The sequence below is a fragment of the Anolis carolinensis genome, chromosome 4 (assembly GCF_035594765.1).
Source record: "Anolis carolinensis isolate JA03-04 chromosome 4, rAnoCar3.1.pri, whole genome shotgun sequence".
NCBI classification, from domain to species: domain Eukaryota; kingdom Metazoa; phylum Chordata; class Lepidosauria; order Squamata; family Dactyloidae; genus Anolis; species Anolis carolinensis.
In genome coordinates this window covers 118,921,946-118,947,937 of record NC_085844.1, presented here as the reverse complement: position 1 = coordinate 118,947,937, position 25,992 = coordinate 118,921,946, and the positions used below count along the sequence as shown (strand labels likewise).

General features: G+C 39.2%; 1 protein-coding gene across 6 annotated transcripts in view; it reads right to left on the bottom strand.

The window, feature by feature from the left end:
* rreb1 (ras responsive element binding protein 1) overlaps positions 1 to 25,992 on the bottom strand; it is a 183,533-nt gene that overhangs the window by 31,900 nt on the left and 125,641 nt on the right. For all 6 annotated transcript variants that reach the window (XM_008117950.3, XM_008117953.3, XM_008117960.3 and 3 more), the window contains 3 exons: positions 19,395 to 19,542; positions 18,273 to 18,412; positions 628 to 817 (listed from right to left, as the gene is read on the bottom strand). In XM_008117950.3, the coding sequence (XP_008116157.2) occupies positions 628 to 817; positions 18,273 to 18,412; positions 19,395 to 19,542 (478 nt within the window). The remainder of the gene's footprint in view (positions 1 to 627; positions 818 to 18,272; positions 18,413 to 19,394; positions 19,543 to 25,992) is intronic.

Below are 25,992 nucleotides of genomic sequence, written 5' to 3'. Positions count from 1 at the left end.
GATACATCTGCAAAACTGGGTTAATGGTCTCTGTTCACCAGGATGACCAGGTTCTGTATGATTTTTTTTCTCTGAAATATACACCAATGTCACAGGCAGAAATGGTTATGACACTAGTCTGTAGGAGGGCAAAAGATATTACAAACCCTTGAAATCTAGCAGAGTAATCCTGACAAGGGAAAATATGTACCAATTAGGTTCTGACATGAAATTACACTTAATGTTTTCTTTGTATACAACACAGCTAGCATTCTGGAATTCAAAGGCTTGTATCAACCATACCTGACAGAACTTTGTGATCTGTTCTACCAAGTAGGATTTTAGCGAAAGCATGTTTCAAATTTAAATTGCACACATCCCACCTCAGCTTTAACTGCCCAAAGCCATGGAAAGGTTGTTAATGTATTTGTATGGCCACATGCTCACCTGTTCCAACTGCTTATTTATTAGGATAAAACTAACAAGTATCCTCCAAGGTTTCTCCTTACCACTTGAAGGATTTTTGCAGGATCCAGGCATAGGAAGATTAAGTCTGTCAATTTAAATCAAGTCACTACTTAATCGGACTCAAATTAAATGCTACACAAATTGACACAAGTCAGCTAATTAGCTAAAATAAATAAATACCTGAGAAATGCGGGGGAATTTCTTGCAGGAGAAGTCTGTGAATCCCAGATCATGGAAGCCTGCTGGAATTGAGGGATTGTTCTGAATAAAAGGCTTTCCCGTTGGGTCTTTTGGAAGTAGTTTATGAATAACTGCATTATGCCGTAACAAGCCCCGATGTGTGCGGAAGGTAATACAACAGACGTCACACCTGGTCAGGCAAAGAAGAAAAAAAACATGTTAAGAAATTTGGCTATCAAATTGCTCACCCAGTTACATGCAAATCACACTGACAAAAACCGAACACTACCTCCAGTTGGCCCTCCACATTTATGGATTTAACTTTTGAGGATTTGATTATTCAGAGTTGATTAATGTGTTCTCTCTAGAACAGTGGTTCCCAACTTTTGGGCCTACAGGTGTTTTGGACTTCAACTCCCAGAAATCCCATCCAGCTAACCAGCGGTTAAAAATTGTGGGAGCTGAAGTCCAAAACACTTGGAGGCCCAAAGGTTGGGAACCACTGCTCTAGAATGTCTAGATCATCCAGGGTGAATCTATGATCAACTTCCAACAGACCTAACACAGAAGTACCTAGAGATTTATAGAGATAACAGTTATCTAGCAATCTCTAAGTCCTTTCAGGGAAATTCTGTGGTCAAGCAGCCATCTGAAGGTACAAAACTGAAAAGACAGATAACAATGCTATTGGCTCAGAGATGTCAGCACTCAACTATATTTACGTGGAGTCAGATCCTATACAGATCCTACACATCATGCTACTCTTATGGTGCTGGACATGTGCAGGTGGGAATGGGGACAATGCATAAACAATGAAAATGCAGGGCTATTTCCAAGTTGGCAAATCATATGCTCTATGAACTTATTTTAAGGTCACAAGCATTTTGGTGTCCCAGGTCCCTCTCTTTTTGCATCTGTTCCGTAAGTTCCATAACAATCCCATGCCCCTCTTCATTGGCTCTCTAGATGTTTGAGCTTTAGAGCAGTGGTTCTCAACCTGGGGTCCCCAGATGTTTTTGGCATCCCGGAAATCCTAACAGCTGGTAAAGTGTACGCCAAAAACTTCTGGGGACCCCAGGTTAAGACCCACTGCTTTAGAGGGTTTTTTTATCAACTACATTCCTTTAATCAATCCTCAATGACTGTTCTTCGCCTGCCACACATACACATGCACACAAATGACTACGATCTCTTTTTTCCATAATGTAGAAAAATCATTTTACAATGTTCACAAAGCAGTTGTATAAAGCATGAAAAGTATCCCACCAGGTAATTCAATTGTTTCGTCATGGTAACATATATACACAGTAGGATCTCAGTTAAATGGAACTCAAGCAACCAGAACTCTCAAACAAACAACATAAGATAGAAGAAATAATACTTTCATTTTTTTAAAGTTTTTTTTATAATACAGAAAAAGAGTATTACATTAAGTTAAGTCTGTCTTGATTTGCTTTGAATTACTGTATTTTAATATTAATATCAAATCAATACAGGTGTTATGGTATGGTATAGTAAGGGGCATAGTATTAGTTTTAATAAGTGAAGGTTTTCCCTTGACATTAAATATAGTCATGTCCAACTCTGGGGGGTGGTGGTCATCTCCATTTCTAAGCCAAAGAGCCGGTGTTGTCCATAGACACCTCCAATGTCATGTGATCGGCATGACTGCATGGAGCGCCATTACCTTCCTGCTGGAGCGGTACCTATTGATCTACTCACATTTGCATGTTTTCAAACTGCTAGGTTGGCAGAAGCTGGGGCTAACAGGGGAGCTCATCCCACTCTCCAGATTCAAACCTTTCAGTCAACCCATTCAGCAGCTTAACGGTTTAACCTGCTGCACCATTGGGGACTCATAGTATTGGTTAGGCATATTTTAGTAATAACTTTCAAGCAACCCAAAACTTCATTTATCTGACATCTACCAATCTTCATGGGTGGTGGGTGGTTAACAGAGAGTCTACTGTATGTACAATAAGTGTGTGTCTATTTCCTTGCTCTAGATAACCCAAAGAGAATTGGTACTACAATGTTTCTTACAATAGCTTGACTTGATATACGTTCAAAATACATTGGACTCATTCCTCTTAATAGAATTGCTTCTTCCAGCAATTCCCGTTGGACTCCCTCAGTCTACAAGTCATTTTTAGTCATGGCTGGCACTTACAATGTGACAAGCATTTGGCAGCAGCCAATAAGCCAAACAATAAAAACTAACTGACCATAGTTTATAAAGGTTAGATTTTGGGCACTAATTCCCAAACCCCCTACTATAACTATATGTAATAGAAACAAAGTTCAAAGAAAGGTTTATCATATCTACAGTTTGTTCTGCTGCTCCACTGCAACTCCAAAAATGAACTGTAATCCAAAAAAGCAACATTCTCATGAACAAAAAGTTGTATTGACATCCCCATCTAGGCAATCTAGATTAACATTTAGTGTTCTGTATCATATAGAGCCCCCCGTGGTGCAGCGGGTTAAACTGCTGAGCTGCTGAACTTGCCGACTTAAAAGTCAGTAATTTGAATCCGGAGAGTGAGGTGAGCTCTTGCTGTTAGCCCCAGCTTCTGCCAAGCTAGCAGTTTGAAAACATGCAAACATGAGTAGATCAATAGGTACCGCTCTGGAGGGAAAGTAATGGCGCTCCATGCAGTCATGCCGGCCATATGACCTTGGAGGTGTCTACGGACAATGCCAGTGCTTCAGCTTAGAAATGGAGATGAGCACCAACTCCCAGAGTCGGACACAACTAGGCTTAACATCAGAGGAAAACCTTTACCTTTATCTTTCCGTATCATATAAAGACAAAAGGCCTCCCTTTTAGCACAGCTCTTGAATGTACCAGTCAGTCTCTAAATGTATATGTTATTGTATGCCTTCAAGTAATTATCTCCCTAATATTCCAGGGACAATTATCATATTTGTGTCTAATTGTGTTGCATTTCTTTCTTTCCAGAAAACTGGTCACCGACTGGGAGATGATGTCTCATGGACTGGAGTGTTTACAAACCATTGCTTTCAGTACTCCTGCTATATGCAGTCTTATATAAAAGTCTACTTAATAGTAGAAGTGGTAGAAATACAAATATCTTGTCTTAAAACCATTTATTCACTATTCTAAAAGAAAATGTCCCATACTCCAATTTTTCTCATTTCCCCCCAGAAAAGTAAGGGTTTGGGAGAAAGAGGGGGGTGGGGGAGAGTAAAACTTTACAGGTTCTTTCCAAAACTTCACATTTCTAATAACTTGTGCTTGCCATGGGTTCTTGCTGCTGATATGAAGCTTTAAATAAAGGCACTAGCAGTCTGACTGTTATCCAGACAATTGCAACTTGTAAGCAGAGAATCATGAAAAAAAATCTCTATTGAGCATCATGAAAATATAACACACACCCCAATGCCAGAAAGCTTTCGAAGTACCACTCAACACCTGTTGTCATGACTTGCAAATGGAAAACTGAAATAAGAGCCAGAGGAAGTCATCCAGAGACTTTCTATCAGCCAGAAACACTTGATTTCAACACAACACTCTTGCTGAGACCTCCCACCTACTCTCTGGCACCTTGTTTCTAAATCTCTCCCACAAAGACAATGGGGGTCATTGTAAGTGCACCCCCAAGGCCTGGAAGATGGAGATAGGGCTGTAGCCTTTGGGTTTTTATGGACTTCCAGGATTCACAAACCTTACATGGGTTGACCAGGAAGTTGCAATCAAACCACTGCAAACTAAACGGCTTGCAGATATGACAGCAAGGAAGCAGGGGAAATATTAACCCATTCTAATGTTATAGCAACTGACCTCAATCAGGATGGCAGCACTTGAATCTCCTAACCAACAAAGATGCCCACATTCACAACTCAAAAAAGAAAGCAAACGCAAACCCACTCTTGATACCACACTATGCACATATGTGCCTTCAAGCTGCCCGTCTACGTATGGTGACCTCATACATTTTATTGGATTTCTCAGGCAATCAATACTCAAGATGCAGGAGCCCCCAATGGCATAGTGGACTAAAGCCTCGTGACTTGAAGGTTGGGTTGCTGACCTGAAAGCTGCCAGGTTTGAATCCCACCCAGGGAGAGTACGGATGAGCTCCCTCTATCAGCTCTAGCTCCATGCGGGGACATGAGAGAAGCCTCCCACAAGGATGGTAAAAACATCAAAAATATCTGGGCGTCCCCTGGGCAACGTCCTTGCAGACGGCCAATTCTCTCACTCCAGAAGCGACTCAAGTTGCTCTTGACACAAAAAAAATACTCAAGATGTGGTTTTTCCCGTTCCTTCCTCTGAAATATAGCCTACAGCCAAGACAAGGAGTTTAGGCTGACCCCAAGATATAATAAAACAAATGACTCTAACAAAAGTTTTTTTAACTAGCCTCTCTCACCATATATGACCATGCCAATTCTTTATAGTGTAAATGGGAGACAAAGTAAGCAGTTTGCTAGGCAAAAGCACTGGGGGCCACAAAGCAACAACAAATGCACATTTGTGTGCTTCCCGTCCTTTTCTTTTGTCATCTAGAGAAACACTAGAGGTGCCACAGTCAGCACGGTATAAATTCATTGTTGCTAAGGCCCCTTCTACACTGTCATACAGTCAGTATTATCAAAGCAGATAACCCACATTGTCTGCTTTGAACTGGATTATACATGTCTACACTGCCATATAATCCAGTTCAAAGATGAGAATCTGGATTTTATATGGCAGTGCAGAAGGGGCCAAGTGGAGAATGACTCCTGATGTCTTTAATCTGAATAGCTCCTTACAGTAACCATTTGATTCCATAATGCTGGATGGGAAACCCTGCATTTACACTCAGGGCACACTGTTGAAATAATGCAGTTTGATATCACTTTAACTGCCTGTTACTTTGATTGTGCTTTTCCTGCATGTCAGGGAGTTGGAATAGATGGCTCATATGGTTTCTTCCAATTCTATGATTCTATGAAGGCTAGGAAATTGTGAAAGCTGTAGTTTGGTGAGGCATCAGCAATCTTTGGCAGAGAAGACTAAAGAGCTTGTAAAAACTACAACTCCCGTGACTCTATAGCCTTCAGCCAGGGCAGTTAAAGTGGTATCAAAATGCATTAATTTTACAGTATCACTGCACCATAAGTGACAAAAAAGGACAAGAAGGTAATAAAACTTCTGTTTTATTATCTTCTTGTGTTTTAAACTGTGTATATTGTTAATGTATTTGCGCTGTTACTTTTGTAACATTGTGAGCCGCCCTGAGTCCCCACGGGGAGATGGTGGCGGGGTATAAATAAAGTTTTTGTTGTTGTTGTTGTTGTTGTTGTTATTATTATTATTATTATTATTATTATGGCATGAATTGCCCCCAGTGCACACACACAAATAGGGAGGGAGTGAAAGAGAGACGTAAAAATTGAGAGACACTAATGCAACTTGTCCACTCATGGATTTGGCTAATGAATTGCACCACCACCCACCTTTGGGGAAATTAAAAACCAACTTTGTGAAATTTCTCAGTTCAGCCACCTAATGTCAATTCCTTCCGCATAAATAAGGGGAACTCCGTGCATGCCACTGATAGCCATGTGCATGCACATAAGAACACGTGCCTGCAGTGGTACAATGACTGAAAATGAGCAACTGCTTTAAGACATCAGGGCTGGTGAAAGGAGAGCAAGATTTCACTAAGGTTGCATGGAGTGAAGTTTCTGGAATGCAACCCATTTTTCTTCCAAAGGTAAAGCACAGCCTGTACAGCTAAACTAAAGTCTTGGAAGCGAACTATTTTTGAATGTAAAGGTAGTTTTAAACAAACAAACAAAAGATCTCTCTAATGACTTTTTGAATGGATAAAGAGAAGAAGCTGGATATATCAACTGAACAAGCTTTTGAAACATATGGTAATACTTTGGGCATGACGATGGTAAAGGAAAAAAGGGAAATAAATACTTTCACTCTAGCAATATTCCCATACAGACTGTCAGGTCTAATATGAATAGGTTGGTAACATAAAGCAGAGACTGAAATAGACAGAGGGATTTAATAGAACGGTTAACTAAAGTGACAGCTAAAGATGATATATATGCAAGGCAGTTTTCCAGCTGTTCTATGGGAACAGTCAGGTTTAGGAAATAGCAACTACCTCTTTTTATTTTATCAATACCTACATATAGTAGCTTAACTCTCTGCAGATGGGAAGGAGACAGCAAAAAGGAGAAAGAGCATGCTCATCCAACAATAAAAGCAAGATGCCCAATGGTCTACACGGAATATGATTTAAACAGAATTTCTCCATAACATATGCATGCAAAAAGTATGTGCATATTCATATATTATTATTTTATCCAAGTAACATTTCACAGAAAGATGTAATATTAAGAGGTGACGATACTAGTCTCTGCTACTCCAAAAGAAAGCAGAAATACTGGGTTATAGAGCATTTGTGTTTTCAGGGATGGGTTATAGACTTTGAGTAATGATAGGAAGTTATTTTGTATGCCCAAGGGTACTTTTATTATCTATTCCTGTTTTGTTTTTGATTTGTGTAAAAATTCCAAGAGGTTATGTTAAATGAATGTTAAAAGGTTTTAACATTCATGTGTTTTAAATGCAATTTTTATCCTGTATTTTTGTTTTAATTGATATATTGTATTACTGTTTTATCTTTTTATAGTGTGATTTGTATTATGTTGCCTATGTTTTGTTCTATGTTGTTTGGGCCTCTGCCCCATGTAAGCTGCCCCAAGTCCCCACGGGGAGATGGTGGCGGGGTATAAATAAAGTTTTATTATTATCAACACAACGACGTTGTATGGCACAGCAAACAAGATAGATATGCTGGATTTCGTTTTGCAAAACCACAAGTCGAACACTTCCCAAGTGTCTAGGACTGTGTGATGTATTTTCTGATGATGTGTGCAGATCCCAGTAGGGTGGCCTTTTGCAGTTGGCAGATGGTGATTTTGTCAATGTCTATTGTTTCCAAATGCCGGCTGAGATCTTTTGGCACGGCACCCAGTGTGCCCATCACCACCGGGACCACCTGTACTGGTTTCTGCCAGAGTCTTTGAAGTTCAATCTTGAGGTCCTGATAGCGGCTGAGTTTTTCCTGTTGTTTTTCATCTATGCGACTGTCACCTGGGATGGCAACATCAATGATCCAAACCTTGTTCTTTTCCACAACTGTGATGTCTGGTGTGTTGTGTTCCAGAACTTTGTCAGTCTGGATTCGGAAGTCCCACAGTATCTTTGCATGTTCATATTCCAATACTTTTGCAGGTTTGTGATCCCACCAGTTCTTTGCTGCTGGGAGGTGGTACTTGAGGCATAAGTTCCAATGAATCATTTGGGCCACATAGTTGTGCCTCTGTTTGTAGTCTATCTGTGCAATTTTCTTACAGCAGCTGAGGATATGATCAATGGTTTCGTCGGTTTCCTTGCACAGTCTGCATTTTGGGTCATCAGCTGATTTTTCAATCTTGGCCTGAATTGCTTTTGTCCTGATGGCTTGCTCCTGGGCTGCAAGGATCAGGCCTTCTGTCTCCTTCTTCAGGGTCCCATTCGTGAGCCAGAGCCAGGTCTTCTCCTTGTCAGCTTTTCCTTCAATTTTGTCAAGGAACTTTCCATGCAGTGTTTTGTTGTGCCAGCTGTCAGCTCTAGTTTGTAGTGCGGTTTTCTTGTACTGGTTTTTTGTCTGCTGTGTTTTGAGGAGTTTCTGATTTTTGACTTCAATCAAAGCAGGTTCTTCACTTTGCTTTACATATTCTGCCAGAGCATGTTCTTCTTTGACTGCTTGTTTTACTTGCAAGAGTCCTCTGCCCCCTGATCTTCTAGGCAGATATAGCCGGTCAACATCACTGCGAGGGTGCAGTGAATGATGAATGGTCATGAGTTTTCTTGTTTTTCTGTCCAAATTGTCCAGTTCCACCTGTGTCCAATTTATAATGCCAGCAGTATATCTTATGACAGGTATGGCCCAGGTGTTTATGGCCTTGATGGTGTTGCCTCCATTGAGCTTGCTTTTGAGAATTTTTCTGACCCTTTGTGTGTATTCTTTGCTGACCACAGTTTTCACATGTTCATGCTTGATGTTGTCCAGCTGTAGTATGCCCAGATATTTATAGGCCTCTGGCTGGTGACACTTTATTGTTTGGCCATTGGGCATATTTATGCCCTCACTTTCAATGATTTTTCCCTTCTTCAATGCCACTGTCGAACATTTGTCCAAACCAAACTCCATGTTGATATCAGTGCTAAAAATTCGGACAGTGTTGGTCAGAGACTGGATTTCAGTTTCCGTTTTCCCATATAGCTTCAGGTCATCCATGTACATCAAATGTGAAATTTTGTGAGAATTCTTAGATATTTGATAGCCGAGATTTGTTTTTTGTAAGATTGTTGACAGAGGGATCATGGCAATAATGAAAAGCAGAGGGGACAATGAGTCTCCCTGGAAAATTCCTCTCCTGATGTTGACAAGTCCATAGCTTTCATTTCCAACAAACAGTTCAGTTTTCCAGTGCTCCATCATGTTTTCAATGAAGGTGCCAACTGTTTTACAAATCCCGATGGCGTCCAGGCACTTGATGATCCAGCTGTGTGGGAGTGAGTCAAAGGCCTTTTTGTAGTCAATCCACGTCATGTGAAGATTAGCTTTTCGGCTCTTACAGTTCTCCAGAATCATTTTGTCAATCAATAACTGGTCTTTTGTGCCCCTGCTTTTCCGTTTGTTGCCTTTCTGTTCATCTGGCAAGATGTTTTTTTCTTCAAGATAGTCTTGAATTCTGTCAGCTATGATGCCAGTCAGTAGTTTAAACATAGTGGGCAGACATGTTATTGGCCTGTAGTTTCCTGGTGCTGCTCCTTTTGCTGGATCCTTTTGTATCAGGTATGTTCTTCCAGTTGTTAGCCATTCACTGATACTTCCTTTCTGCAGCATCTCATTGAATTGTTGGGCCATTTTTCCATGTAAACTAATCAGATGTTTGAGCCAAAATCCATGAAGTTGATCACTACCAGGCGATGTCCAGTTCTTGACTTTTTGCACTCGTTTGCTGATCATTTCAGTTGTTATTTCCATCAGTTTCATTTTGTTCTGTGAGAATTTTCCTTCAAACTCCTTTATCCACCCAGCGTTTTTGTTGTAGTTTTTATTATTTTCCCAAAGTTCTTTCCAGAACTTTGTTGTTGCAGTTTTCTCTGGCTTTATGGTTACTGTGTCTGTTGTTTGGTTCAGACTCTGGTAGAACCGTCTTTGGTCTGATTGAAACAGTTGATTTTGTCTGTACTGGATGATTCTGGCTTCATACCTTTCAATTTTTCTGGCTGTTGCTGTAATTTGTTCTTTCACGATTTCCAAAGCTTCTTCAATTTTTCTGGTGTTCAGCCAGTACTTTCGGATCAGGTATTGCTTGATTTTGTCATTCTTCAGTTTCCTCTCTTTCATATTTTTCAGGTTACTTGCATCTGATCTAAGTTTCTTGATTTTCAACTCTAGCCTGACCTTCCACTTTGGTTTTCCAGTCGATTTTCTTTGGGGCTGCCTTGGTTGTAGGAGCCCAAGCTCTTCTGTTACTATCACTGCTGCACTGTAGGCAAACTGGTTTGTTTGTTCAATTGATGTTATTTGGACAGTGGAGAGTGCTGCATTCACATCTTTCATGAGAGGCGCCAGGTGTCTCTTGGGCACTGTTTTTAGAGTTGGGAGCCGCTGTCTTATTGCATTTGCTGCAGCATGAGCCATGATCTTATCCTTGAGCTCTTGTTGTCTTGCTGTCAAGGTTCCTGGTGGTTCAACGGGTGTTTCAAGGGCTGGTTCTTCAAATTCTTGCAAAGGCTCCACACTTTCTTCTGGTTCAATCTGTTCCACCATTCCAAGTGTTGCTGGAGTCTCTGCTGCTGTCTGTGCTGTGGTCTGATGGTAATCTACTTTGCAGATTTTCTGGATTTCTTCGAGTTCAACTTCACTTCACCCCATGTAAGCTGCCCCAAGTCCCCACGGGGAGATGGTGGCGGGGTATAAATAAAGTATTATTATTATTATTATTATTATTATTATTATTATTATTATTATTATTAAAAGGTGGGCCTATAAAGACCAAGATTTTCCTTTTTATGTCCCTCAAGCAAACCCAAATTACATACTAATGTTTCAATGGAACCTGTTGAATTTTAAGTGGACAAGTTTAATCACTTATTTGCCATTTTCTCATTTATATTAAAATTTATGAACCAGTTGGAGTGTTAAGATTGGCTGGGGAGGTCCTACTCTCAGTCCCACCACCTTCGTAGGTGCGATTGGTAGGGAGAAGAGACAGGGTCTTTTCGGTGGTAGCGCCTCGGCTGTGGAACTCCCTCCCCAGTGAGATTAGATCAGCCCCCTCCCTCCTGGTGTTCAGGAAAAAACATAAAATTTGGCTGTGCACAGAGACATTTGGCAAGTGATATCTACCACGATATAGACATAAGCAGCTAAATGACGACAATGGCAATGATACAGTGTTAATATGCTCAATGTTTTATTTGATGTTGTTTTATGTATAGTGTTTTAATGTTTTAACTCATATTTATATGTTATGATTTTCATTAATGTGATGTACAGTGTTCCCTAACTACTTTGCGGTTCACTTTTTGCGGATTAGCCGCTTTGCGGTTTTTCAATAAACTCTAAAAAGACTATTATAAATCATAAACCATTACAATTTACAGCTTAAGGAAGGGAGGAAGGAGAAGCCGAAGGGAGAGAAAAGGAGCCCAAGCAGCAACAGGAGGAGAAGGAGGCGATTTATCAACACACAATTGGTTGATAAAGACTTAAAATAGTGCCCCGGTGGCGAAGCACTGAGCTGCTGAACTTGCAGACCGAAAGGTCCCAGGTTCAAATCCCGGGAGTGGAGTGAGCGCCCACTGTTGCTCCAGCTTCTGCCAACCTAGCAGTTCGAAAACATGCCAATGTGAGTAAATCAATAGGTACTGCTCCAGCGGGAAGGTAACGGCGCTCCATGCAGTCATGCCGGCCACATAATCTTGGAGGTGTCTACGGACAACGCCGGCTCTTCAGCTTAGAAATGGAGATGAGCACCAACCCAAAGAGTCAGACATGACTGGACTTAATGTCAGGGGAAACCTTTACCTTTACCTTTATAACTACTAAAATAATGTATAAATATTAAAATAAATATAGTGTCCCTACTTCACGGATTTTCACTTATTGGGCGTAGTCCTGGAACCTAATCCCTGCAATAAGTGAGGGAACACTGTATTGCTTTTATATGTATATTGGCAGCATTGAATTTTGTCATGTTTTACACCACTGAGTTCCCCTCAGGGTGAGGGAGAGCAGTATAGAAATGCAGTAAATAATAAATAAAAGCATCATAAAAAAGTTTAACTTTATCTGAAGTGTCTACACTGAGTTAGTCAGTGTTTGGTTATATGTAAGACATCAATATAAGACTTGGAATACCTTTTTAAATACAGGTCACACCGGTGTTAACCACTAGAATAAAAAGATTTAACCCAAGCTGAATGGATCCAAAAAAAGGCTTAGCAGTTTTCCTGAAAACAGCACCGAAGCAGAAGACTACACCATGGTTGTAGAAATGATTTTCTTAAGTGTCTTCTTTGCTTACAAAAAAGAGCAGTGACAAAATTCAAGGAGGGGAAGAGAGGTAAGGTTGTTCTTTTTCCAAAGTTATACAGTAGCTTTGAAATAAGAAACACTACTTCGCACTTTAAAGCTAAAGACTTATTCCCTGTTGAAAGGATTTCATTGTTCGCCCTTGTTAAAATGTGCACTGGTTTATGTCCCTGTTAACACCAGCCAGTTTGCCACATTGCTCTCCTTTCAGGACAAAACCCTTCTCTGTGTCCAGGCACAGGGCTCTGAGAAATGGCATCTAACAGCTGCCCTCATCTCCACTTTTAAGAGTGAGTGGAGTGATGGAACAACGGCAATTCTCACTACTGCTGCGAGGAAAGAGGTCTTTCAAAGGAAGAAGACAAGGGTGAAAAAGCTGGCACAAAGAAAGCCAACAAGATGGCCATTATTCATCCGCTTCCCTAGAAGTCGTTTCTTGTAGGGTTGTATAATCACTGAGCACTTACTATTTCCCAACAATAATGTGCCTAGTGCTGTACAGAAGAGATGTAATTTCTCTGCCGGCTTCATCAGTTCAACCCTAAAGTTAAATCTGAAGTTGCTGAGGATGCAAGTTAGCAAACTCTTCTGAAATTGTTGAAGATACAAAACATCAAACTTTAGTGACTCTCATGACAGAACAGAAATCTGAAGTTATGCTAGCTTTCAATTTTGTTTAAAGGAAAGTCTTCAATTCCTTTATTTTGTAATGACAATCATGGCCAGGTAAGAGGCTGGTCAAATAAAAGGAAAAAAGGATTATTACGAGCATAGGACTCAGGATACCAAGCAAGGCTTAGTGAGTGATTTTATTCAGAATGGAATCTCATCACCTAACTGTAATTACAGCAGGGTTTTATGTACATATAGTAGAGTCTCACTTATCCAAGCTAAACAGGCCGGTAGAAGCTTGGATAAGCGAATATCTTGGATAATAAGGAGGGATTAAGGAAAAGCCTATTAAACATCAAATTAGGTTATGATTTTACAAATTAAGCACCAAAACTTCATGTTATACAACAAATTTGACAGGAAAAGTAGTTCAATATGCAGTAATGTTATGCTGTAATTACTGTATTTATGAATTTAGCACCAAAATATCACGATATATTGAAAACATTGACTACAAAAATGGCTTGAATTATCCAGAGGCTTGGATAAGCAAGGCTTGGATAGGTGAGACTCTACGGTACTTGTTTTATGTACATACTTGTTCAATGTGTCTGGTCCCATTTTTGAAGTTGTAGTTCACCTACATCCAGAGAGCACTGTGGACTAAAAACAATGATGGATCTGGACCAACTTTGGCACGAATACTCGATATGACCAAATGTGAACACTGGTGGGGTTTGGGGAAAACAGACCTTGACATTTGGGAGTTGTAGTTGATGGGATTTATAGTTCACCTACAATCAAAGAGCTCCACTAATAATAAAATTGGGCCAAACAGGCACAGAGATCTTCAGCGTTCTCTGCCAAAGGGGTTCCTAAGACCATCAGAAATGTTTTCTGATGGTCTTTGGTGATTCCTCTGACACCCTCTCATGACCCGACCAGGGTTCCTGACCCCGAGGTTGAGAAACGCTGCTATAGATTCTATAGAATCTATAGACAATCAATTTATTAAACATTTCAGATTTCTCACAGTGTGAACAAGGACCTACTACTTTTGTAGTTCTACTACAAAAAATATAAATACTTCCACTCCTATTTGGCAACACATTATGTTTTTGTTGAATGATCCAGCAATTATTAAACTTTTCCATGCTCGACCAATCATGTTGGAAAGAGTAATAGTACTTACAGACCAACACAGATTCACGTTATCTTCAATATGTGACATATGGACTGCTAAAATTAGAGAATACATCCTAGACTCTAATTTCACACTTCTAGAGTGACAAATGGGGTTGATCTGGCATGAATCAGACAATGTGTGATAAGTGTTTATCAATATGTCTTTTCTGACTTACTGCACTTGCAATATTACACTTTAGCTTAGTTTTATGCTCCAATGCATGCCAGTTTCTATCTTTTAAATACACATGGACCCACCCTCACAGTGATCTTTATAATGTGGAAGTCCACTTCATGCACCAACTGCCATAATATAAAAAGTAACGTTTAGAAAACTACGGAAAATTAGTAATGGCTAATTTCACATTCTGTTTAGTGATTTAATAACACAAAGGGGTTGTTTTTTTCATGTTCATATTTTGATGCATTTACATTGCTTTAATTTGCATAGGGTCAAATTTATTGTTAAGTCACCTTGAGTCCCTATATTGGGAGAAAAGCGGCATTAAAAAGTATACTTTGAAATCTGAGAGCCAATGATGATATGCTGAATTTAATAGAAAACAGTTTGAATCAAAGGCCCAAGATGTTTTGAGACACAGTGAATTACCCCAGGCCAATCACTGTATTTCAACCTAAAGAACCTTAGAAGATTGTTGTGAATACACTTTAAGGTACAAAGAAAAAGGTATAAATGAGAAACAGGTTGAAAATACTGGCTGAATATCCCTTATCCAGAAATCCAACATCTTCCTAAACCCAAAATGGTTCACATGGGTAGTGAGATAGTTGACAACTTTGCCTTCCGATAGTTCAGTGTTTATAAACTGTTTTATGCACAAAGTTATTAAAATTATTATTGTGTTTAAAATTACCTTCAGGCTATGTATATGAAACATAAGAAAATGTCATGTTTAGACCTGGATCCCCTCTGCAGGATATCTCATCATGTATATGCAAGCATTCCAAAATAATAATAATAATAATAATAATAATAATACATCCAAAATCTAAAACACTTCTGACCCCAAGTGTTTTGGATAAGGGACACTTGATTTGTGCAATAAAAATGCAAAATGCAACACCGTTTTCAGAATACTCTTTCCAGAGAATCTGGCTCAGCATTTGCTGAAGCTGTTGAGAGAAATACCATTTTAGAAGGTCAGCAGCAACTTCAAACCACCCGTGGTTGTGAAAGAGAAGAAATCTAGTGTTTGAGAGTTGTTTATTTTCCCTATTGGCTGTGTGGCATTTCCTAGTCCTGCTAATTATATCATCACTCCTATATAAATGCCCCAAAATAGCAGGAGCCCCACTGGCTGGGCAGACGTGCAAAGAAAACGTCTGTCTTTAAATAATCTTGGGGGGAGGGGAGTCAGGATGAAAAGGACAGTGTTTCTCCATCTCTCCACTCAGTTGATGATAATGGTCCTCAAGAAGACATCAGCAAGACAGCCTTGCTCTATTTGGCTAATACAAATTGGGGTGTGTCTTCAGGGAATTCAAAGGGAGGAGATGCTAAACTTCAAGAGTTAATTCCAGGGTAAGTGCCTCAATGTCCCAGCCCATTGTCAAGGTAACAAAGGACCCTATTATCCCCAACCCCATCCCCTCAGGAGAGTTGTCCTTGCCACAATTATCTGACAAAGATGCATAATTTAAAGGTTTTCCCTCATCAAAAGAGACTATCCTCAAAAGAGGGGGTGGTGGTAAATGTCTTTCACTTAATCACTGGTTTACACGTCTGTCTTATTCTTCAATGAGTAAACAAAGCCTCTAAAAAGGCTCAGACCCCTAGATTTTGCATTTTAAAAGATAATGCTGTTCACACAGTAAGGTAATTCCAGGCTTTTCTTCTTTTTCACTTTGGTCTGGGGGATTTAAATTGCAAATCGGGCAATGGAAAGTGGTAGGATCCAACTCCATCATATTCAGCCTCCTTTTCCCACAAACCCCAAGATAAGACCTCTCTCCATTGTGTTGTTGAAGGCTTTCATGGCTGGAATCACAGGGTTGTTATCTGTTTTCTGGGCTGTATGGCCATGTTCCAGAAGTATTCGCTCCTGACGTTTCGCCCACATCTATGGCAGGCAACCTCTGAGGATGCCTGCCATAGATGTGGGCGAAATGTCAGGAGAGAATACTTCTGGGATATGGCCATACAGCCCGGAAAACAGACAACAATCCCACTCTCCATTTCTTGCTACATTTACAATACAGTTCTATTTACTGCTTTCATGCATATTACTGCATTATTTATATGCAATAAAACAGTATCATATGATTGGGTTGTTGTACGTTTTTCAGGCTGTATGGCCACGTTCCAGAAAAACACACAACAAAAAATACAGCCCGAAAAACACACAAAAACAAAAAATAAAGTTATTATTATTATTATAAAACCCTGTGATTCCGGCCATGAAAGCCTTCGACAACACATATCATATGATTGCCTAGCCTTTCCTACTGATTCAGAGAACAATTTCTACTAATAATGAAGAGCAAGAGTGTGACCTGGCAAAGACCCTGCAGAACCTCTTACATTAGTAAAGGTTTCCCCCGATATTAAGTCTAGTCGAGTCCGACTCTGGGGGTTGGTGCTCATCTCCATTTCTAAGCCAAAGAGCCGCTGTTGTCCATAGACACCTCCAAGGTCATACAGCCAACATGACTGCATGGAGCGCCATTACCTTCCCACCAGTACCTATTGATCTACTCACATTTGCATGTTTTTGTACTGATCGGTTGGCAGAAGCTGGGGCTAACAGCGGGAGCTCACCCCACTCCCCGGATTCAAACCGTTGACCTTTCAGTCAGCAAGTTCAGGAGCTCAGCAGTTTAACCCACTGTGCCACCTTTTACATTATATTCCCAAAATTAAATCACTGTTTTGGACACCAATCCTTATATTCAACAGAGAAGAAGTCCTGCACAAATAGTTACTAATAAAAAGATGCCTTGGGAACACAACTCTGAGCACCATTTAAACAAAATTTATACAGAAATGGGCTCAACAGAAGTAGCTGAATTTCTAAACCTATAATCATAGAATACATGCTGTTATGGAAAAGATGCCCTTTTAAAGAAAGGAGCAACTTCAGATGAATTCTCCTATATTTTAAAAGAGCCACACACAATCAGACTTTCAGAAAAATCTGGCTCACACTTTAAGATCTGAGGGTGAAGGCTTTCTCTTGGTCTCAACACATTCACTGAGAACATGAGAGAGAGAGTCTTCTTAATGGCTGCTCCCAGGTTTTAGACTTGCCTTCCTTGGGAGATCTGTTTGGTTCATTCCCTGCTGTCTCCACCAGCAAGGAAAGGCCTTTTGATTTAAGAAGGTATTTGGCTATTAGTATATCACAGCAGTTGGAGCCTCTAATGGGGAAGGGTGTAATATTTTTATTTTATTATAAGTGTCTTTATAATGCCAATTTAAGGTAGTGTGTTTTTCCTAAAAGAAATATAACTTAACTATGTTTTAACTTCTGTACTAGAAAGTCTTTAAGTACATTGTGCTTTTGGATCCCATACTGCGAGAAGACAGGCATATAAAAAAATAAATATATTTGAGAAATTCAATGTATTGACCTAAGATCTCATTTTTCTTCTTACACATTTGCTAAATGAACCTATCCTTGTATATGCACAGGGACCCTGTTAAAACACCATGTGTTTTAAAAACGTCTCAGCCTTACATGTGTTTTCGAAATGCAAGATACTGCATAGAAACACTTATAGAAACACAACAGGGGATACGTTTCTAAATTGCCCCATGGATGCTTAGAACTGTAGATAATAGCAAACCCTATATCTGGCAATATTTGGGGCACAACCATACTATAGAATAACACTGGAAGACCTATAGAGGCTCATGAACACTTGTGAGGAGCAATATCTTTGGAGCATAGATATTGAGCCTGTGGGTAAGAGGGGGCATATTATATCAGCATAGAGACGCATAGTATGTCATAAATTAAATTAGGGAGATACTGACTTATAGAAATGTTTATTACAAACTAAAAAATGCTGTGGATATTGCATACAATGAAAATCAGCAATACACGAGTTTCCATGCCACTTTCTCATAAAGACAGGAACCAGGAATAAGGATTATGAGATCCCACAATAAATACCCAGCATAGCCTACAGTGAGATCCCAATTTATTCAGAAACTCTTATCTACATCCTTTGTCACAAACCACTTCTCCTATTTCTTACCTCAAGGAGGTATCTGGGTGTGCCTCCATGTGGGACTCCAGCCCGTATTTGCAAGAAAATTCCTTGAAACACACCAGACAACGATAAACTTCCTCAGCTTTCTTCTCTGCTTCTCCACTTTGTGATTCCTCCACAACCTGCTACGAAAAGAATAAAATAGTCTCACATGCAAGTCTCAATTCAAGCAGTAACTTCAGAAAGAAGTTTCACCTTACGTTTATGGGAACCGCAGTGGCGCAATGGGTTAAACCAGTGGTTTTTAACCTGCGGGTTCCCAGATGTCTCAACTCCCAGAAATCCTAGCAGCTGGTAAACTGGCTGGGATTTCTAGGAGTTGTAAGCCAAAACATCTGGGAGCCCACTAGTTGAGAATCACTGGGTTAAACCCTTTTGCCGGCTGAACTGCAGACCTGAAGGTCGGCAATTCGAATCCACACGAGACGGGGTGAGCTCTCATCTGTCAGCCCCAGCTTCCCATGCAGGAACATGAGAGAAGCCTCCCAGAGGTTGGTAACACATCCAGGCATCCCCTGGCCAACGTCCTTGCAGACGGCCAATTCTCTCACACCAGAAGCAACTTGCAATATATTCTCAATTCGCTTCTGACATGACAAAAAAAAAACCCCTTACAATTATTTCAGCAGCTCAAGACTTTGGAAAAAGCTATGGCAACGCCCTTGCAACTTTGGGAGGAATCATGTATTATCCACTTTGCATCTTCTGTGTGTACAAATTATACTACACATTTGCCAGATATAATTTATATATGGTTATAGATGGGTATCAGTTTAGGGATGCAATTAATTCAGTGATCTGCTGCTAGAAAATGCACCTAGTGAAAAAGTGCAAAGTGATTATATTTCTTTTTTCTGTCTCTCTATGTCATGCTGTAAACAGCTCCACCCCAAAATGCTGAACAGTTCTTTTTTAAATAGGCAATCATAACACTATCAGAGATTTTGCCCTTCATATTTCCATTGGACTTTTAGAATTAATACCATTTTAAAACTTTAAATCTTCAAAAGCCCTCCTAGGCATAATTAAAAAACATGAAAGGAAAAGATGAGGGGGAGGAGAAGACTGCAAGACAAAAATGCTTTGGCTAAATGTTTCCTAGAAAACCTTTTTTGCAGGAGTCCGCTCTTCTTTATCCGCCTCATGATCTTGACTGAGTTTTCGTTTGGCAGACGATCGCCTGCGTTTCAACGGGGAGGCAGGCACTGGTGTACTTGTAGTGCTGTTTGGATCTTTTTCATGGATTTTCATATGTCTGAAATCAGATTGCAAAACAAGAGAGAGGAATAAGAGCAAGGCAATCCGCACAGAACATTAGTTCAACAGAAGCTTTAATGAAGGCTATACTTCAAAAAGTTTGTTTAAAAAGCAAACACCAAGATATGACTTGATTTTTTAAAATCGTGTCAGAAGCGACTTACAAGTAGCTTCTGGTATGACAGAATTGATAGACGGGCACTCACTCCGTCTCATGGATTCAAACCAGCAACCTTCAGATCAGCAAACCAACCTTTAGGCCAGCAGTCCAGCTGGCACATGGGTTTCACCCACTGCGCCACTGCGGCTGCATATATATAACTTTATTAAAATAAAAGATATTCCCTTTTAATTCCTGTCAAGTGCTATAGTATCACCATAAGGTATATGGCAGATAATCTGACAAGACAAAAAAGATGAAAGATTTAGACTAGAACTAATCCCACTTTATTCAATGTGTTTTACGAAGACAGGTGGCACCCCAATTGTCTCATAATCGAATATTTAGAGGCCATTTCCCATCTCTAATTGGAAGAGTCACTACTCTGAATGACCAACAAAGACTACGTCATCTGGCATCAAATACATCATGTTTCTATCAAAGGTCTATTCAACTGTTTATTATTCTTTCCAGTTATCAAATGTCGCAGAAGAATGGCTATGCCAGTATCATATGTTGACTTACACTGTCAGAAACTATGAACAACTTTCAGTATACTCTCCCTGCTCGTAGAACCACTGCATCTTGGTTTTTGGAAAGGTTCAACTATATATACAAGTGAACCAGGCAGCTGCCTTGAAAAGCAAAGTTCAGAAATGACCAACCATAACCACCTACATATCACAGGACCTCACAATCTAGCCCCATTTTATCATTTGCAAATTGCTGTTAGTGTGGCACTGGTGCATGCCAAGTAGTATTTTTCTTCTAAGAGCAGAAAGGGTATCACCTCAGGTTGTTTGTGTGTTTTGCTGCTATGCTTTGATCCCTTTTGAAAACATTCATTCATCTTTATAACATGTTCCACAAAAATAGTGTCAAATATCGGAAGGTAAAAAGAAAAAAAAAATCCCACAAGATTCTTTCATCCTTGTGACAAATATACATTGGTAAAGATTATTGTAAGATGCCTTGGGTCCCACACAGGAAGAAAGATGGGAAATAAATAAAATTAATTAAATTGGTAAACTTTAGATTTGGTTTGGTTAATTTGGGGTGCTGATTCAGAAAATTGCATTAGACAGACCACATCAACTCTAGTTTCTGAACAGAACATATGCCATCCAGTAGTCACTATCTGCTTGCCCACAGAAAACCATATTTAATAATCTAGAGCTGATGTGGTCTATCAGATGCAATTTTATGAATCAGCACCCCAAATAACCCCAGGAACAGACCTAAAAATGAAAACTTCAAGGCACCCCCACTTCCAGGTGCCACATGGAATGACTCCGCTCAGGGGGAGGGAGGGAGGAGGAGAAGCAGCAGTCAGGAGGCTTGCTGTCACGCCTTTTGTGGGTAGTCAGCCTCTCCCTTCCTAACATCCCCATTGCCTTGGTACTATAAGAGAGTTTCACAAGACCAGTCACTCTTGTTGCGATGGTGTAGTAACGGTGAGGCCGTGGACCATATTTTAGTTCTTTGGGACCACTGGTAGTCCATGGGCCACAGGTTGGGAACCACTGTTTTAAAGTAACACGTCACTGTTAGTTGATACCCATTACTTAACGTTATCTTTAAAAATTGCCTTGTTATAAAAAAAAACCCAATGTTTTACAAGTATAGTCGTTACTTGTAGCATGCTACTTTCAAGCTCTCGTATTTAAGCAATAAATTTCACAAGGATACTCTGTCCCCAGAGGCTATATATACAATAGCCATGATTATGATTATGTTTATTTATATCCCACTTTTTCTCTCCACAAGGAGACTCAAAGCAGCTAACATTTATGTAACCAATCTGTAACACTTCTGCATCACATAAGTGGATCCTTACTAATAAATCTTTCAGTGAACTTTAAACTTGTTTCTTTAAACTTGAGCCAGTGGAATATTCATGGGAAATTAAAAGCTATATTGCTAATCTTTGATACCAATGATTGATGACTATTTTTAATCCAAGTACTTATGCAATTAAGTGTTGAAAATAGTATTCAGGATTCCTAGAATTCATTTGATTGTGTGTATGAATATTTAATTAACAACTAATATCCCTCATTAAAAGCTATAGGAAGAAGAGGGTTAAAATGGTTTCATATGAGTTCAGGAACAGAAGAATGTTACCAGAATCATAATCTCAATTTGCTATAAATTTTAATGAAAGGGAGAAATTTTCAAACGCTGTGCTACTCATAAGTAAAGGACTTCTCCTGGTCCCTGAAATATTGGCTAGTTTCCAGGGAAGTACAAAATAAAATGTATACAATGGGCACAAATATCATGTTGCTATTGGCATGTTTGCAGACCAGAAAGTCTAAGAAGCACTTTTCTAATGTATCCATATTCTCAAAAATAGATGCAGGACCAAAAGAAAAAACCGAAAAAACTTTGAAGTAAGCAGTCGTAGAGAAAGGGAAGAATATTTTGGTCAGGTTTTGACAGTTGCAAGAAAGAAAAAGAAATGAGAGGACAGTTGGAGGAAGTGGGGAAGTGGGTGGTTGGTGCTTGAGGAGTCTGCCTGGACCAAATTATCTGATCTTCTGGAGAGAGTAGATTAAAAAGAACCGGTGTATAACCAGAAGAAGCTGACAGAGGAGATGGGAGAAAAATGGGTGGGACATGGAAATATACTCTTTCTCAACATCACTGAGTGATTTGCTACATAGGCTCTTTGGCTCCACTTGAGACCATTTCTGACACCATTCTTCTTTTCAGATTACTTTTGCCTCTGGTGCCATTTTTCTGTTAAAGAAATAATGCCTAGGAATACGTCTGTTCCATTAACTGAGGTACCTGGAGTTGGAATCAACTGAAGATCAACAAAAATCAGGCACCTGTAAATGCACCATTTTACTATTAAAGCACATGTGTATGAAGAATCAATTTACTATCAAGGGCTTCCAACCACAACAGCTTTCCTCTTTTATATAATGTACCAGAGGAGGTGCCTATCTGAACCGTTGGAAGAAAAGTTAGAGAGAAAGGTACAAAAAGCTGATAGATGACACTGAAAAGGAGAGAAGAGGATTCTTGATTCTACTGAGTATTTTAAATTTATTTAGGGTTTATCAGATAAAGAACAGCACCACTGCAACTTGGATTCATACATGACACTAATATTCATATTAATATTAATTATATTAATTTCCTTATCTACACTTATTTATATTTAGTAGTAGTCATAAATAATAATAATAATAATAATAATAATAATAATAATAATAATAATAATATAACAGGTGGTCCCGGTGGTGATCGGCACATTGGGTGTCGTGCCAAAAGATCTCAGCTGGCATTTGGAAACAATAGACATTGATAAAATTACGATCTGCCAAATGCAAAAGGCCACCATACTGGGATCTGCACGCATCATCCGAAAATACATCACACAGTCCTAGACACTTGGGAAGTGTTCGACTTGTGATTTTGTGATACGAAATCCAGCATATCTATCTTGTTTGATGTGACATAATAAAATAATGATAATAATATATTTGGATCCAGCCCTATCTCCCCAAAGGGACTCAGGGCGGTTTAGTATAAGTGTGTGTTCTGAATTGTGCTTATTCTAGCCTTTTTGGACATTTGGAAATTTATTGTGTCCTCTGTGATATAGGATATTTTGTTTCCCCTTCAAAGTGCTAGGTATGCTAATAAAAATCTAATAGATGGTGGGGTGGGGAGGGAGACTGAGATACTGTGTTGTTTTTTCCATTTCAATTTTTATGGACATTGTTTTTGATATAGGTATTGAATGTTTGCCTGGTTTTTGGAAACCGCACTGAGTCCCCACGGGGAGATAGGGTGGGATACAAATACAGTTTTATTACTATATTATACTACTAACTTAATTCCCAGAGAAAAAAGACATTACATAAAGAGTGTATACTGGAATGCTTCAATATACTGGAATGCTTTTTGTTTACTTTGAGAAGTTTAACAGATAGGTCTTGCTCTTAAAGGTGGGGCAAAGAATTATCATACTAACAATGTCTCAAATGTTAAAGCACAAAACAGCATAGAATAGGGAGAGACGCATTTTCTGTTATACCACTTTGCAGCATAGACTGAAATTACAGGGCCGTCTTAAGTGGAAAGATAAGATGCCTTCCATTTTTACAGACTTGACAGATAACATACACAAAACAGATACTCCAGCATAATTTTAAGCTTGTAACAACAGTGCAATGGCAGGAAAATAATATTAATACTACTACTACTACTACTACTACTAATAATAATAATAATAACAACAACAACAACTTTATTTTTGAATCCTGTCTCCATCTCCTCAAAGGACTTGGGCGGCTCACATGGGGACAAGCGCAACATATTTTAAAATGAGTCTGTCATTTCTCATCTGCTGTATTTAACATGAATGAAAAAGAAGATGTTGTTTATTATTATGAAATTCAAGATAAAGTTTCAGAATATACCACTTAAATGGAAATCAGTTCCCATCATGTCTTCTCTTGACTAGACATACAGAGGATTGCACTGCAATTCTAACATTTTTCACACTCTCTCCTTTTCTTATAAAAAGATACAGTAAATTATATTATTGCGTAATTAGCAACTTCATGTAGAAGCAACCAAATACCTTGTGCAAAACCTGATTTCGAATGGCTATAAATGCAATTTGCTCATTACAGATTAATTTGTTAAATGCAAATAAAGATTATGTTCAGCATGTGACATGACACTTCACTCAGTACACAGATATACAACCCATTGGAACATGTTACACTGCAAATATTTTATCTCCCAGAGTTGCAAATTTGACTGAATAAGGATGTGCATTTGGACAAATAAGAGCTAAACTTGAATTCAGGAAAACCCCTGTGTTCTACAAATTCTAGGTGCAAAAGCCTGCAAGGGGAATTGTAACCATACTCAAGGTAACTTGTAAAGCTTGTGTGTTTTCCCTACGTAGTCTTTCCCATCCTTTCATGATATGCTAAAACTATGACACACTTTACAGTGTCAGTTCCAGCCTCTTCCAGAGGTGTATTAGAACTCAACCTTGACTATATATTAAAACTCAGAGGAATACATGTCTGGATGAAAGAACACAAAATAATTCCAAGGATCTCCAGTTAGGATGAGGAATTCTGCCTGAAACTCTGGACAGCTGCTCCTACAGTTGTCAATATACATTAATACTACAGTAGAGTCTCACTTATCCAAGCTAAACGGGCCGGCAGAAGCTTGGATAAGCGAATATCTTGGATAATAAGGAGGGATTAAGGAAAAGTCTATTAAACATCAAATTAGGTTATGATTTTACAAATTAAGCGCCAAAACATGTTATACAACAAATATGACAGAAAAAGTAGTTCAATACGCAATAATGCTATGTTGTAATTACTGTATTTACGAATTTAGCACCAAAATATCATGATATATTGAAAACATGGACTACAAAAATGGCTTGGATAATCCAGAGGCTTGGATAAGCGAGGCTTGGATAAGTGAGACTCTACTGTATAAATCGCTGGTCTGGCGCAAGATAAGGTAGCTTTCTGTGTTCCTATGAAACCGCTATGTAGAAAATGGGAGGAGAACACAACTGATAGCAAATGCTTATTTCAATGGGCTGAAAGCAGGTAGTAAATACTGTATAACAAATTCATGGAGGTAAGAATGAGTTCCACATGCATAAGACTCAGCAGGGAGAAGCAGGACAAATCTTCATACAATCAAGGCAAGCTCAATCTCATGATTCACCCTTTTGCTAAATAAGGCATTTTCCAACATCTTCAGGGCATTTTACCACACCCAAAACCAAAAATGCATCAGCATAACCACTTCCCTGTAGGGCCTCCAGGTGAGATGAGAAAGGAACCAATGTTCAGCACACAATGGGAAGATGTTCAAACAAATACACATCAGCAAACCAAAGTCTGCATTTGTAATGTTGTAGAAAGTCCCATCTTCAAATAAACTCTGATCCCTAATTGTCTAATTTAGAAAAAAGGATTGAATTCAAGGACAACCCTCCATATGCATTCTTGTCTGGCCATGGTCTCCTCACTAAAAACAATGAATTAAGTTGATAATAGGAACTAAGTGACTGAGCTCTTCAGTCTTTACTCTTATAACTAAGATCCCAAGAGGCAATATTCCTGACCCATGAAATGATGGCTCAGAGAATTTCTGCAGCATAATTCATTCTATTTTCAAATTCAGGGGTGAGTGTTGCTTCTTATATAATCAAAAAGTACCACGGGATACAGCAGAAAGAACCCTCAAATATCCAGAACATGCATTCATGTACTACCCTGTTTC